At 42.4% G+C, this 13,367-nt stretch overlaps 2 protein-coding genes across 3 annotated transcripts in view; one reads left to right on the forward strand and one right to left on the reverse strand.

Annotated features, from left to right (window-relative positions):
- Positions 1 to 13,367, forward strand: part of veph1 (ventricular zone expressed PH domain-containing 1) — a 59,747-nt gene that overhangs the window by 3,377 nt on the left and 43,003 nt on the right. The gene's annotated exons all lie outside the window — the stretch shown is intronic.
- On the reverse strand, positions 4,938 to 13,222 carry ptx3a (pentraxin 3, long a). Its single transcript, XM_041047161.1, has 4 exons — positions 12,894 to 13,222; positions 10,056 to 10,215; positions 9,316 to 9,752; positions 4,938 to 7,002 (listed from the first exon to the last, which is right to left on the reverse strand). The coding sequence occupies exons 1-4, from the start codon at positions 13,030 to 13,032 to the stop codon at positions 6,347 to 6,349; spliced, it is 1,392 nt and encodes a 463-aa protein (XP_040903095.1). The 5' UTR covers positions 13,033 to 13,222; the 3' UTR covers positions 4,938 to 6,346.

Genomic DNA, 13,367 nt, shown 5'->3' on the forward strand with positions numbered 1-13,367 from the left:
CAGATTTGAATCCTTGTCCTGCCAAACCTCAATAGCTGTTGCAGTTAAAAAGGGGAAAGTGACAAGTAAACTATGTTGTTTCTATGATGTGCAAACTACACTTTGGCTGACTTGCTCTCTATAAATGTGGTTTAAGTGATCGCCTGTGTTCTTGGCAAGTTTTACCCTTTCAAATCCAGTGCCTCTCTTCTCCTCTCCTCTCGCTAAGTTTCTGCTGCCCCAGTTAGATACAGATCTTTTTACACACTTGGGGAAATGTGTGTGTGTGTGTGTGTGTGTGTGTGTGTGGGTGTGTGTCCTTTGTAAAGACTATGAAGAGAAAGAGAGGCACAGAAAGAGCTTTGCAAGAAAGCTCAGCTTAGGAATGAAAATTAAAAGGATTCTCCATCAAGACCATCGTAGCCGTACTTGTGTTTATTTAGTTTTTGATGGTTGACATGTGGGTTTGTAGAAGTAGTTCTTGTTTGCTCTCACTGCTTGCAGACCTGCAACAATGGGATCAATTGTTTTACTGGAGTGGAAAAAGGAATTACAGACGTAATCATTAGTTGTAGTAGCAAACCACAGTCTTATCCTTTCATAAGCCATAGTGAATACTGCTGTAATGCTTGCCAGCTCCCTGAGGATGAAAATGATGGTAAATAACAGCTGTTAGAAATCATCTTTTCCCTGATAGTACTTTGATGCAGAATGGAAATTCATACGTAAGAAGCACTTATTATGGGGAGAAAAGGACAAGTGCTGTTTTGTCTTGTGTAGCTTAACATGTTTTTTTGTCAGTGTGTGCGCTGCATATTTTTTTCTCTATTTCCTGGTCAGAACACATAAAACAGGTTCAGCGTTTTCATTGATGTGTCCAAATACTTTAAGACAATGGCCAAATAATATAAATCTAACTACAAACAGTGAATCAGTGCATGTATCCTCTAAAGGCAGAGCCAGTTAGATGGATAGAAAATCCTCCAGGAGTGAAATTCTCCTCAGGCATTGATCTGATCGCTACTTTCTTCAGCTCCCCTTCTTAACAGTCAGGGTCGGAGAGCAGAGCCCAGCTGACCTCTGGTCAGTGATTAAGGAAAACTATTCCCCGAAACATTTTTTTTGCCCTTTTTTCTACACACTTTGTTCAGGTTTACTAGTGCAGTATACGTCTAATAGGTCTGTAGTTAGCACTGCTTGATGGAGAAGTGTTTACCCCTCAGGCCTTCACACATACACAGGCTGCATTGATGTCAGGCGGTTGCTGTGCAGGAGTTCACTTAACAGCATTTACTTTCTCCACAAACAATTCAGTGAACATAATTTTGTGTGGCTCCATTTTCTCCATTTGCATATGCAGGTGTGGTTTTTTTCCAACCTGTATGTTTCGCAACATGCAGAACTAACACTTCACACACATACACACACATTAGCACATGGTGCTAATCACCTCACACAACAACACAGTGAAGTGCCCACCGTGGTGATGCTCCCACCGAGCACATTTTCTGCCAGCAGCCCAGCACATGAAACAGCTTAGCTCTCTGCTGTCTGGTCTATTTTACAAGTGAGGTTTTGGGCTTTGAGCATCATAGTTGGAAGACACTTTACACCTTTGGTTCATAAAGCTGTAGGTGAAAATAGAGATACCAAGCCATCCCTGCCAACGGGAAGACAGAAATCAGGTGTTTTTCTGATGAGAGTAGTTGACTGTGAGACTGAAAAAGTTTTTTTTTGTGTTTAAGAAGAGTCAACATGTTGATGTTGGAAGTGATTTAAGATGTAGTTCCTCTTACTGCTGGTAAATGTTGACTAAAGAAAGAAACAGCACAACTTCTCTCCAGAAATACAAAGTCATAGCATCAAATCAGCTAATGTTATTTCTCTTAAGGTGACAGAGAAACTGAGGTAAAGAGATAAAGGGTAAAAAAAGATGGGACAAAGTTCTGTGTAAAGCTTGAAGTGGCTGTGAGCCAGCTTGACTAGGGGTTGAAGTGATAGTGGGCCTTATTAAAGCTGGAAGATGTCTCACACATACAAACATACAGACACACAACACACACACACACACACACTATAAGAGCGGAGAGGGGATGAAAGTGAACAAGGCTTGCTGGAGGGTTTTATTATAGCAAGTTCAGATTTATGTTTCTTCGGGCAGTTTTTAATGCTGCCTTAGCAGTTTCAGATTTTTACCCCCTGCTGCAGATCACTGCTGAGGCTCATCTACTGCGCTCTGAATGTTTTTAACCCCATGTTGCCTTTTTAACAAGCCTGGACCCTCAACTTCTCTCTGCTCCCCTCTGAAATTTCAACAAACGTAACAAAACATAAACACAAGACTACAGACATATGTAATCATACAAAAATCTGCACACACACACACACACACACACCCCCACACATGAGCATGTAAACTCACTGAACCAACAACAGATGACGGCTCTTTTTCTCAGCAGGAAGTGAGATGATGTAATGGGGTTTGGGTGATATTGATGATGGGGGTGTGATGGGTTGGTTACATGAGCGAGCAGGATGGATGGACTGTGCATGTAAATGTTTGTGTTGCAAGTTACTCACCACATGCTGGTTTTCTTTGTGTTCTCTGGAAGGCAGCGTGTTAGCAGATGATGCGGCTGTGCTTTGTTCTTTGTTGTATGTGTGTCTCCAAGTCATTTCATCCTCTCAGTGTCCTGCTGCAACCGCTCCAACTCCAGCTTCTCTTCCCTATCCCACAGTCTATGTAATTTCTCTTGTTCAAAATGCAATGGCAAGAACTCCTTCTGTTGCACAAAAGCAAACCAGCTGTCTGCATCACTGCTGGTTCAGCCTCTGACATCCCAGGCTCACGTTTTCGTAGCACGCCTTGGTCAAACAAAGACAACAAAACTGCTTTTCTGAGTTCCTATTTACGGCACTTATAAGCAACAACGATATTATAACGATTAGCCATTTGCACTAGCTTCTTACAGCCCTTAACAAACGCTACTGTTGGTGACTCAAAGAACTCAGCTAAGGAAGCCATTACCTCCACCACTCATACAGAAAATACAGTGATCACCGTCAAACTGCATTGAGGCAAATACCAGCCTCTCGACAGGGAATATCTCCCCTCACTGCTTACCCCAAACTGGCTAAATCTCAACCCTAGGCTTCGTGTGATACTTGTGGTGGGTATTTATGCACTGCATTGCCAGCAATAATCATGCAGGCAATGGCTTAGCCCGACAGCCCGGTAAAGCAACCATGAACTGGCGACCCACCTGCAGCAGCGGATGTGCCCCCGAGACAACTGCTCTGGCCACGTTCTCACCACACTATACCCCCCCCCCCCCAAAAAAAAACAAACGGATCAATCCCTAAAGGAAAGTGCCCCACAGCCTGCTGGAGAATTCCCTGTCTAAAAGTGCACGGTGACACCAATTTCCTGATCGGTACCAACAGAACACAAATCACAAAATACAGCTCCCAGAAAGCACATGATGTAGGTCAAACCAAACATGTGGTGTGCCTGTAGACAGAGCAAGAGAGAGAGAATGAGCAATTGATTGCAGAGGCTTAAATAGACTCTCCACCAGGGCCCAGGTGTGTTGAGCCACTCAAGACACCTGGAGACAGGAGGAAAAGACACACCCAGTGGATGACACACATAAAGACAAGACACACCCAGAGGATGACACACATAAAAACAAGACACAACCAGAGGATGACAGACATGGGGCATCACAATCATATGTCTGTTAGTTCAGTATATAGTGAGTTTTATGAGGATCTGTGTATTTACTAGTTACAGGAAGCCAGCAGGGTACAGTATGAAGGTTTTATAGCCAGCTACAGTAAGCCACAACAGAACTCAGTCACTATCAGATGTCACACACACACACACACACACACATTCACAACATATGGCATTGCTTTGGCCCCATAGGGATTTAGAGCCAAGAGTTCCTTCCTTCTCAAAGTAAAATTTGATCGTGAGGTAACACTGAAGTTGTGAATGTGTCATCTGTCAAAGTTTTTAGGTCTTTTTTTCGGGGGGGGGGGGCTCCCCTGCTGCAAAACATATGTAGGTACTGTACTGAGGTTTGTAAGGTTAAAAGAAGGCAGAGTGAGGAGAGTGAGGGGGGCCAGGCTGAATGAGGGGGCGAGTGCGAAAGGTGGCTTTTCCATTTCGTAACAGGTCATACTTACAGGAATAGTTGGAGACTGTGCAGTGGTTGTAGCTGCTGTAGCTAAACCTGTTATATTTCACTAATGGGCCTGTAGCAGGATGTGCTGCTGTAAACTATAAGCATATGTGAGCAGCCAGGAACGTACGTGCTACTTCTCCACAGATGCAGATGTGTTTTAATAATTAAGTTTAATCAAGAGAGATTATAAATAGTTTATGAAAGTGTCTTTTTGACATATGTCTTTAATTTATACTACATGTACTGTATATCATAATCTCATTGAGTCTAACATTGCACTACTGCTCTCTTGAGAATTTAGACTTTTTTCCTGTTAAATTATTAACCGAGACAAACAGAGCTGCAGTAGTGGTCACTTTCTTACTCGTCAAAATTTTGTTTTCCACTTCACTGTTTTCAAATCTTTATCTATTGCATTTCTTTGCCTCGTGTAAAGCACCTTGAATTGCCTCTGTATTTGAAAGGCTTGGCAGCTTTCTGTCAACTCAGTGTGTAACCACTGTGAACTTAATAAGAAAAATTATGAATTTAGTTCTCGTTCATAAAAGTCTGAATACAGCTGCAGATGTATTTAAGGCTTCCAATATGCATTTCTATTAAGATTTTAGCAGCATAGTAAAAATGTTATTTTTGCAGTTTGACTCTTTGTTCAGCCTCAGCAACACGCAGATTGAAAGTCTTTCTAAAATACTATATGTAAAAGGAAAATAGCCAAACACTGTCTTAATTTTGAAATGACAAAAGCACTGATCACCCAGCAAGGAGATATACTATAACTTGAAACGTTTATTCATAACTCACTCTCCATTCATCCAGTCATGTTATGCAAAATATAGTTATGTACAAAATACATTCAGTTTCACCTTTTCACAAGAAAAACACAAGCAATTTACATTATAATACAAGACAACTTAGTTATTAAAAGATTAGATTGTGTAAACATTGTCCTCAGTTTCTTTATCATATTAAAAAAAAAACAATCTCAGTCTCCAATGACAAAACAGTTTCACTCTTATTACTTTATGCAATATCAAAAAAAGAAGACACATATATTACCCTAAAATTAAATGAGAACTACTGATGTAAAAAAAAACAAACTAACAAAGCAGAACTGGAATGATATAACTCATGAATGTAAACACTTTGATAATTAAAGGTTTGGAAACGTAAAGTCTTAAAAATGTTTCGCTTTCACAAATTCAAGAAAATTATGATAATGCAATAATGATCATTTTGTTTGAAGCTATTTCTAGAGGCACTAGATGACCACTCTTGAAGTGAAAGCAAGTACAGCAGTTTTCAGTCACACATAAATCACATGTTGCACATTATATTACAACACATCATAAACACACATTAATATGATACCTCTGCTCTCAGTTGTAATTGGGATAGATGACAGTCAGTCTTCAGCTTCTAATAACTGTACCTACAAGACTACAAAGGCAAGGAAGTAAATATTTATTATATTAATGTCCCCCACTAAAATGCATCTGGGAAACTGATTTTTCATTGATTAACTGCACTTGCACAAATCTAGGTAGAAAAAAAGGAAAATGCATTATTACCCTAAAAAAACACATCACACTGCAATTAGATAATCTCTCGTAATTGTCTGTGACCTCTTATTTTCCTCTCCTGCATGGCTGTCTGGTGATTACTCTGTTTACTGGCTCAGAACCCATTCACTTACACAACAGACTCTTTGTCTTCCTTGCAGTCTAATTAAGTCTTTGGTAAATGCTGCTTGCAGCACATTTTCCTGCTACAAGATTTCTGAGCTGAATGTTCGTCTGTGTGAGCGTGTGTGTGTGTGTGTGTGTGTGTGTGTGTGTCTTGGGGGGGTGTTTGGCAAAGAATGCAGCACGTGTGTGTTATGGCCTCAGTTCAAAAGGTGATGTTACAAAAATAAAAGTCAGTCTCTCACAGCATTGGCTCCCTCTTATGTGAACATGTCCAGTAGAGTTCATTGCAGCATTAGCGTTCATGTTAGCAGAGATGGAGATGATGAATAAAACAACATAACAATTCAAGCATCTAACTATAGTGACAAATATGATGGTGATAAAAGAAGTTGTAAGTTGCCCTCTTCAGTTTTAGCATGAAACCTTTTTATGATGTTGCTGATATTCACAATTATGGTGATGAGGATGAAAATCACGAAGGAAAGAAGTCTGTTATTCGATGAACTGAGCGCCTCCGTGTGGCACCATCTCCGTTATGCCCCAGGCCACAATGTTTCCTCTCTGCTCACAACCCTTGCCCTCCTGCAGTGCCAGCTGGGAAATCTCTTGCTCTGACAGCACCCTGTCCCACATGTTCACCCCTGTCATCTTCCCAGCGAATGCCAGCTTGGGATCGAACCCTCCCTCAAACCCTGCCATGCCGCTGCCGCTGCTTGGAGACAGAGGGCAGCAGCCATTCCTTTCCTGCCCCAGCTGGAGGGAACCCCCGTCCGGTAAGACGTGTCCCTCAGCCACTCCGGGCGTGGAGGCCACTTTTTTCCCACCTGCCCACAGGGTTGCCAAGCCCTGATCGGAAGACCAAGCCCCACACAAGTGGATCCACTCTCCGGGGTTCACCACACCTCGTGCCTCCACCAGGTGAGCCTCTCCTCCGATGGTGAAGAGTGCAGAGGTTTGGCCAAGCAGCAGTTGGATCTCATATGGGTTGCGACGGTTTCCATAGGAGAACAGCACGGTTTGGTTGGAGACAGCGGTTGGCTTCAGCCACATGCAGACGGTGAAGGAGGAGATGGAGAGAGGGATGTCTGGTATGACAGAGGTGTAGATTCGACGGGAACGCATCGGGAAGAGGAGGGCTATCTCACAGCCTATGCAAGAAGGTGTGATAGTGTTTATTGAATAAAATCACCTTTTACAGTTACAGTTTACAGTTATCAGTACATTTCTGGTAATTCAACTCTGTCCTGATGTAGATGTCAAATCAACTGTTATGTAAATAGCATCCTTTAACACACTGATCCAAAGAACCTTACAGAGGTAGTGATGAAGACCAGTAATAGCACATGAAGCTGAAAGAAAAAAAATGGCAACAAGTTCTCTTAAACTGGATTTAAATGTTCACTCTGGATAAAACATCCAGAACTATTCATATGGCTTTACAGAAAAGGACAACGTGCTCAGGTCCAAGAAAGTTTTGAGTTGGCCAGCATTTCCTTTCCTTGGAGTTGTTGTTTCCCCTGTTCCATTTTTTTTTTGTTTTACCATAAAGGAAGATAAAGTTAGGTGTTATTAACAGACAAAAGAGATATTTTATTTTGAAAACATGGCCAAGTGGGAACTAAAACGAGTAAACAACTGGGCCTGAAGACTGAAGATTAAGGACGAGACTCAATTTCCAATACAGATAATGTAAATTTAACACATAGAAAAGTGATCTAAAGCTACAGCTAGCTCAAGTTAGCTGTACTGTCAGATTAACTTCTTGCAGTTGCTGGACTCTGCGAGCTGGAGCTGCACGAAACGGACTGGAAATTTGCAAATATGATCTACTAGTAAATGCTTGTCAATCCATAGTCAACGGCGCACACTGCTTGAAGGATAGACAGTCACAGTTCAGTTCAGGGTGAGTGTTTTTTTTCCTGCGCCACCAACACACACTCAGACACACATGCACACACACACACTTCTCTCTCTTGGCCATTGGCCTGTTCTGCTTCATTTCATTCCTTTCCCTGTCCTTCTGTTTCTACTCATTCAAAAATACTCACTCTCTCTTTCACTCAATCCGTAGTTTGAAACCTACTTTTCTTGGTTCATTTTTTGGTACATAAAACACAGAGTGAGGCCTTTCTGGACATTTATCCTCCATTACATAATGTAATGTAAATGCATTTTGTGCAGAAGAGTTTTGTAGGAGGTACAGTCGTTTTTCTTCTCCATTAGTCTCTCTCTCCTTTTCCCTGTTGTGGTCTTCGTCAGCCCCCCTCACCCCTCCTCTCCTTCCCTGTCTTTCTCTCTCCCCCTCCAGTTAGCAGACACACTCCCTACGCACTAAAATGGGAGATCCCAAATATTGATGTTACATTTGTCTCAGGTTTCTGCCACTCAAAAAATAACGGTGAAAAAAGAGATTTTGAACATGCATGTGAGTGTGTGCGTGTGTGTGTGTGTCTGTGATGGTTTCCATCTGGTTCTGCTTTCCTGGGGTGCTTTGGTGTGGTTTTTGTGGCAACCGGCTAATGATTACACCCTACTCTGCTCTGTATGTAGGCCAGACTTACATTTCTGGGTCGTAGATGTGTGTGTTCACATATGTGCATTTGTGGATGAGACGAGTAATACGTTTGTTGCAGTTTTTATTTGATCAGCTGGGAAATGAAGTTGTCTGACTAACATTAGTGTTTCCTTTATAGGGCTAAACTGGCTCCAGGTTTACTTACTCACACTCAGTCACTTAATCTCAAAAATTGCATTGGTATTAGTCAGTGTCTATTTCAGGAATGGAGAGTAAACCAGAGTAGTAGCTCAGCTAACTGAAACCACACACAGTAGTTTCCTTCTGTTGTCCATGAGGATTTCTGTCCATAGTGTTTGTCTATTATCTCTATATTATTATCCCTACTATTATTATATTTAAACTTCTAAAAATACCTTTAAATATCTGTCAAAGAAAATAGCTGAAGGCAAACATATGGACTGATGGATGACATCCCAATCTGCCTGAGCTGCAAGTTTTATCCAGAGTTTTTTTGTTTTCTTGACAGAGGACTCATCAGAAAGTGTGTATAGTAAATGTTAAAGTAAGTGAGAAATATACAGCTGATGCCATAACTACCTTCTTCTTGTTTGTCGTGAGCGTATCAGCTGAGACTAAAATTAGTAAGTGAAGTGAAAAGGATAGGTTGCTACTTGAGGAGGACAACACGCCTGGAGACAGACAGAGGAAGAGGAAAAGGTATTTAGGACAAACACAAGCTGCATGATTACTTGTTCAGAAACAAGGTTCGACAGAGGGGGGTCTCATTCTTTTACTTCAAGCGTGACCTGAATGTGTCAAAAAATGCTGAAGGTAGAAGGTAGTTTGGGTGGCACTGCTGAGAAAGGTGAAGAGAAATACAAAGCAACAGAAAGCAACAGGTAAAGACAGACACAGATTTCTGATGGCAAGATGGATATCTTACCTGCGGGGAGGTATCTTTGCCTCGATGACCTCAGCACCTCCTCCAGCTCCGCTCTTGTCTGTTGCAGCGCAGTCAGCACCCCGTCTAGAGCCAGCTCTCGCGATGTGACCTCCTGCTCCCGGTGGCCAACCCCTCCTCCCTCTGGAAGCTGGAATCCTGTCTTTGTGTTCATCCCCATCCCAGCTCCAGGACTGCCGAAGCAGCTGGTCTCCAGCTTGGTGAGTCGGGAAGCTTGTGTTCGTGCTGCGGAGAGGAGCTGCTGAAGCATCGCCTCCAGGTTGTTGGAATTCCCGACAGAATTCCCAGCAGCAGAAGTTGGATCTCCAAGTTTGAGGCGCTCCAGTGTTTCTCTGAGGCGGCTCTCCAGTTGCAAGGCCATCCTTCTTCCTGCTGTCTCCACTGCAACCCCGCAGGAGCCACCATACTGGGCTACAAACCTAATCAAATAGACCAACGTAAAAGATATTCACTGCTGAGCTGATGCTCTGCTACCAAGGTTGATAATTGATTAATTCAAGTAATTTTTAAGGATGGCAGAAAAACACAGTTTCTGGATTTTCAAATGTGAGGTAAAATGAGTATATTTGGCTTTCAGCTGTTTGAAGTCATCAACAAGGGCTGCAGGAACATGTGATGGACATTTTTGAATGGTTTAGCTTTATTAACAACTATCATAAAGCTCAAGTCATCTCATTTGAGACCATAGTTACTCTGACCTCTCATTCCTTTGTCCAACCAACCTGAGCAGTTCTCCGCGCAGTGACCCCATCTCCACCTTGATGATATCATCAGCATACTGAAGCAGCATGTTCTCCCTCATCTGACTGTTCTCCAGCATCGAGAAGATTTTGTCCCACTTGGTCAGGTCTGGAGAACTGCAGGGCAAAGAGCTCGGTGTGGCTGGAGAGCGGGATGGTGCGAAGATGGAGAGAAAGAGCAGATATGAGATATCTATGGTGTTTCTATGGCGTGTATGTCAAGGAAGATTTTCTTTTGGATAGAACAGGGGATTTCAAAGGCTAATGCTGTGGACCCACCATCAGATGAAATTGTTCCATTAATTGTATATATTAGCTATTAGTAGCTCCTGTTTGCGGAGCACTCATGGTCATACAGAGAGCTGTCGCTGGATTACTGTGATACTGAAAGAAACTGAAAAACATGCTGATTCTCTGGCAAGTTCTGGAGTTATAGAGAGCATTTTTTCCTGTGATTTATAAGCAGATTTATGGATGTGTGCATCTGGGACATCAGAGTGAATCTAAAAATGAATCGGGCACTAATGGTCTTAAAGTAGCTAACTGCCTTTCATAAAAAAGATCAATGGAGAAGTTAATTTGTCCAGCACAGGTTTAACTTAGCTCAGTGTACTCTACCATATGCGAGGACAGGTGTGGCTTCAGAAGGAGGAAGCAGGAAATAACATTAAATTTGATCAGATGTGCTGAGGCCATAATTGTAAGGAGAAAGAAGAAAAGGGAAAATATGTTTAGTTCTGCTGAAAGCTCTGACTGCTGTGAAAGCCCTGGCAGAGACTGTGGAGATAGATAGTTGAACAGCAGGTAAAATAAAGGGCATGCAAACGAGGAAGTGCAGTTTTTGGGACAAAGATGAGAATGTGGGAAAGAAAACTGACAATTGGCTCATAAACCAAAATCTCCAGCTGCTGTTTTTCTGGCGAGGTCATCTGAAATTCTGTGTGAACGAAGAGAAAGAAGGAAGGAAAAGGAGGGATAAGACCTGCGGGGGGTTGGGGGATAAAACAAAACCAGGGGGTAAAGAAACAAGAATATGTGTCAGACACACTCACACTGTTCTGATTAAAGTTTGAGCCTGTTTATACCTGTGAATCTATTCTAGAGGGGCATTATCACAAGACTGCAGGATTTGTTTTGACTGCCTGTCCCCAAGATTGAAAGTAAATTAAGCAAAAGGTTCGGGCATTGTGCTCCCTCTGACTTACCACACTAAAAGCTCAGGTCTAACAGTGGTTTATGAGTGATTTTCATGGATCTGGGAGTAAGCACAGTGTAAAAAGAACTTTTAGAGTAGGATTTCATTAGCTTGGATCTTTGACCCTTTACTTTTGACTTATGGTCACTTCTGCTACGACAGCCTGCTTGGTTTTATTTGTTAAAATTAAAACTACTTTTTTTTATGAATGAATGAACGAAAGAATGAGATCTGAACCAACTAGTAGCTAAATAATGGATTAGTTAATAATTTAAAAGTAATGATCTGTGCGTTCCTCCAGGCTTTGACCTCTCTGTTTTCCTCACACACCTGCACACACGCTGTACTTAACTCATATGATTTTGCTGCATCTCCTTAGTCCAACAAGCCCGTTATGGATTTTTTAAAATAGTCTTTCTGTGTCCTTTTTGCCCCCCGACCTTTCCCTTTTTTTTTTGGCAGGCAGGAACAACCTTTTTTCTTCTAGTGCTGTTACGATTCTCAGTCATTTGTCTGAGCCACTCTCATTTTTGCCTTCAATCACGTTTAATCACATCACAGGGCTGCGCCCAGAGCGAAGTTTCCTGCCTGTAAAATGTTGGTGCTGCAATTATACCTCCTGCCAGGTTTAAAACAACAAACAAACGCAAGCTATGAGGGGCCAGTTGCACGCATGAAAACACGCATGCACTCACACTTTCTCTCTATGTGCACGCTTGGAACACATTTTTCTCTCTCACACGTTCACACCCCTCCACATACACAGTCCAAGCATGCACGCAGGCTAACAGTGATGCTTTCCACAACAGCTGAGAGAAGAATTTCACAATGATAAAGCGTTTCCGCGATTGGTGACCAGTCATTCATGCTGTAATATGTACTGGCCCTGTGCTTTTCTGGCTCAGCATATTCTTTGATGCTGCTCATCTCGTGCATAAACTCTGTCTCTGCCAACAGACTGTATACTGTACATACTGTGGTACTTGTTTTGTGTTCACTCTTGTCACTCTTTGTATTAAAAGCTGCACTTTAAGCATATAAAACGACTCAGTAAACTCCCCAGTCAAGTATCAGCCTTGAAGAGCCACAATGTGATCTGCATTATCATACATATCAATCACTAAATCAATAAACTGATTTGTGTAGCAACGCCAGTCCAACCCACTAATCCCCCAACATTTGCATGTACTTGTCTCCATCTCACAACGTTGCTGCTCTCTGTCATCTCATGGTGATATTACCATTCGATCATGGTGGGAAAACTCTGGGAAAACACTCCAACTTTCTCAGTTTTACACTTTTTTTTTTACTGCATCTGTTTCAGATTGAGGACCAAGTTGAATGTTTTGCCTGTTGCTGCTCCCCTGCAATGCTTTTCCACTGTAAATGACTGTCATCTGCAACTGCATGACAGAGACTGACAGAGACTGAACATATGAGCACAATGAATCAATGTCCTGATCTCACCTCTCACACAAAAACATGCCTACAAGAAACTGATTTCATTCACCAGAATTTAATTAAGTTTCAGCCACAGCTATCTGAGGATCTTAATCAGATAAATCTTTAGTTCCAGCACACACGCACACACATACACACACACATACACACAGTTAGATACTTACGCTCTGGTGTTTCGCTGTCTGTGATTTCATTGTAGTAGGTGTCAGCGTAGTTGACCTCGATATCATCCTCATATGCGAGAGCGAGACACACACACAGTGACAGAACACACACTGCCCGGGGGAGCCTCCACCGAAACATGCTGCTGCTCCTGCTGCTGCTGCTGCTGACCGTGTGTGTGCGTGTGTGTGTGTGTGTGTGTGTGTGTGTGTGTGTGTGTGAGAGAGAGTTTTAGGTACACTCCTCTGCCTACCTGCTGGTCTGTGTGTGTGTTGTTAGAGGAGGCTGCAGTCAGGTTGGCTGTGTGTGTTTTTGTCTCTGCTGCTTCTCTCTGTCTGTCTCACTTTCTACAGCGCTGCAGGTCCACCACTCTCTTTTTCAACCCTCACTCTGTCATACAGTATCTGGCCCTCCTCCCTAATGACACCCCACCTCCCTCTCTCTCTTTCTCTCTCTCTCTCTCTCTCTCTCATTTT

The sequence above is a fragment of the Toxotes jaculatrix genome, chromosome 9 (genome assembly GCF_017976425.1).
Source record: "Toxotes jaculatrix isolate fToxJac2 chromosome 9, fToxJac2.pri, whole genome shotgun sequence".
NCBI classification, from domain to species: domain Eukaryota; kingdom Metazoa; phylum Chordata; class Actinopteri; family Toxotidae; genus Toxotes; species Toxotes jaculatrix.

Excerpts from the sequence above, each read along its gene's own strand:
- ptx3a (XM_041047161.1), bottom strand. The coding sequence starts at position 13,032 with ATGTTTCGGTGGAGGCTCCCCCGGGCAGTGTGTGTTCTGTCACTGTGT. Across the intron at positions 10,216-12,893 it reads AGACAGCGAAACACCAGAGC|CCACACCGAGCTCTTTGCCC; the intron begins GTAAGTATCTAA and ends CCCGCTCTCCAG. Across the intron at positions 7,003-9,315 it reads GCAAAGATACCTCCCCGCAG|GCTGTGAGATAGCCCTCCTC; the intron begins GTAAGATATCCA and ends CTTCTTGCATAG.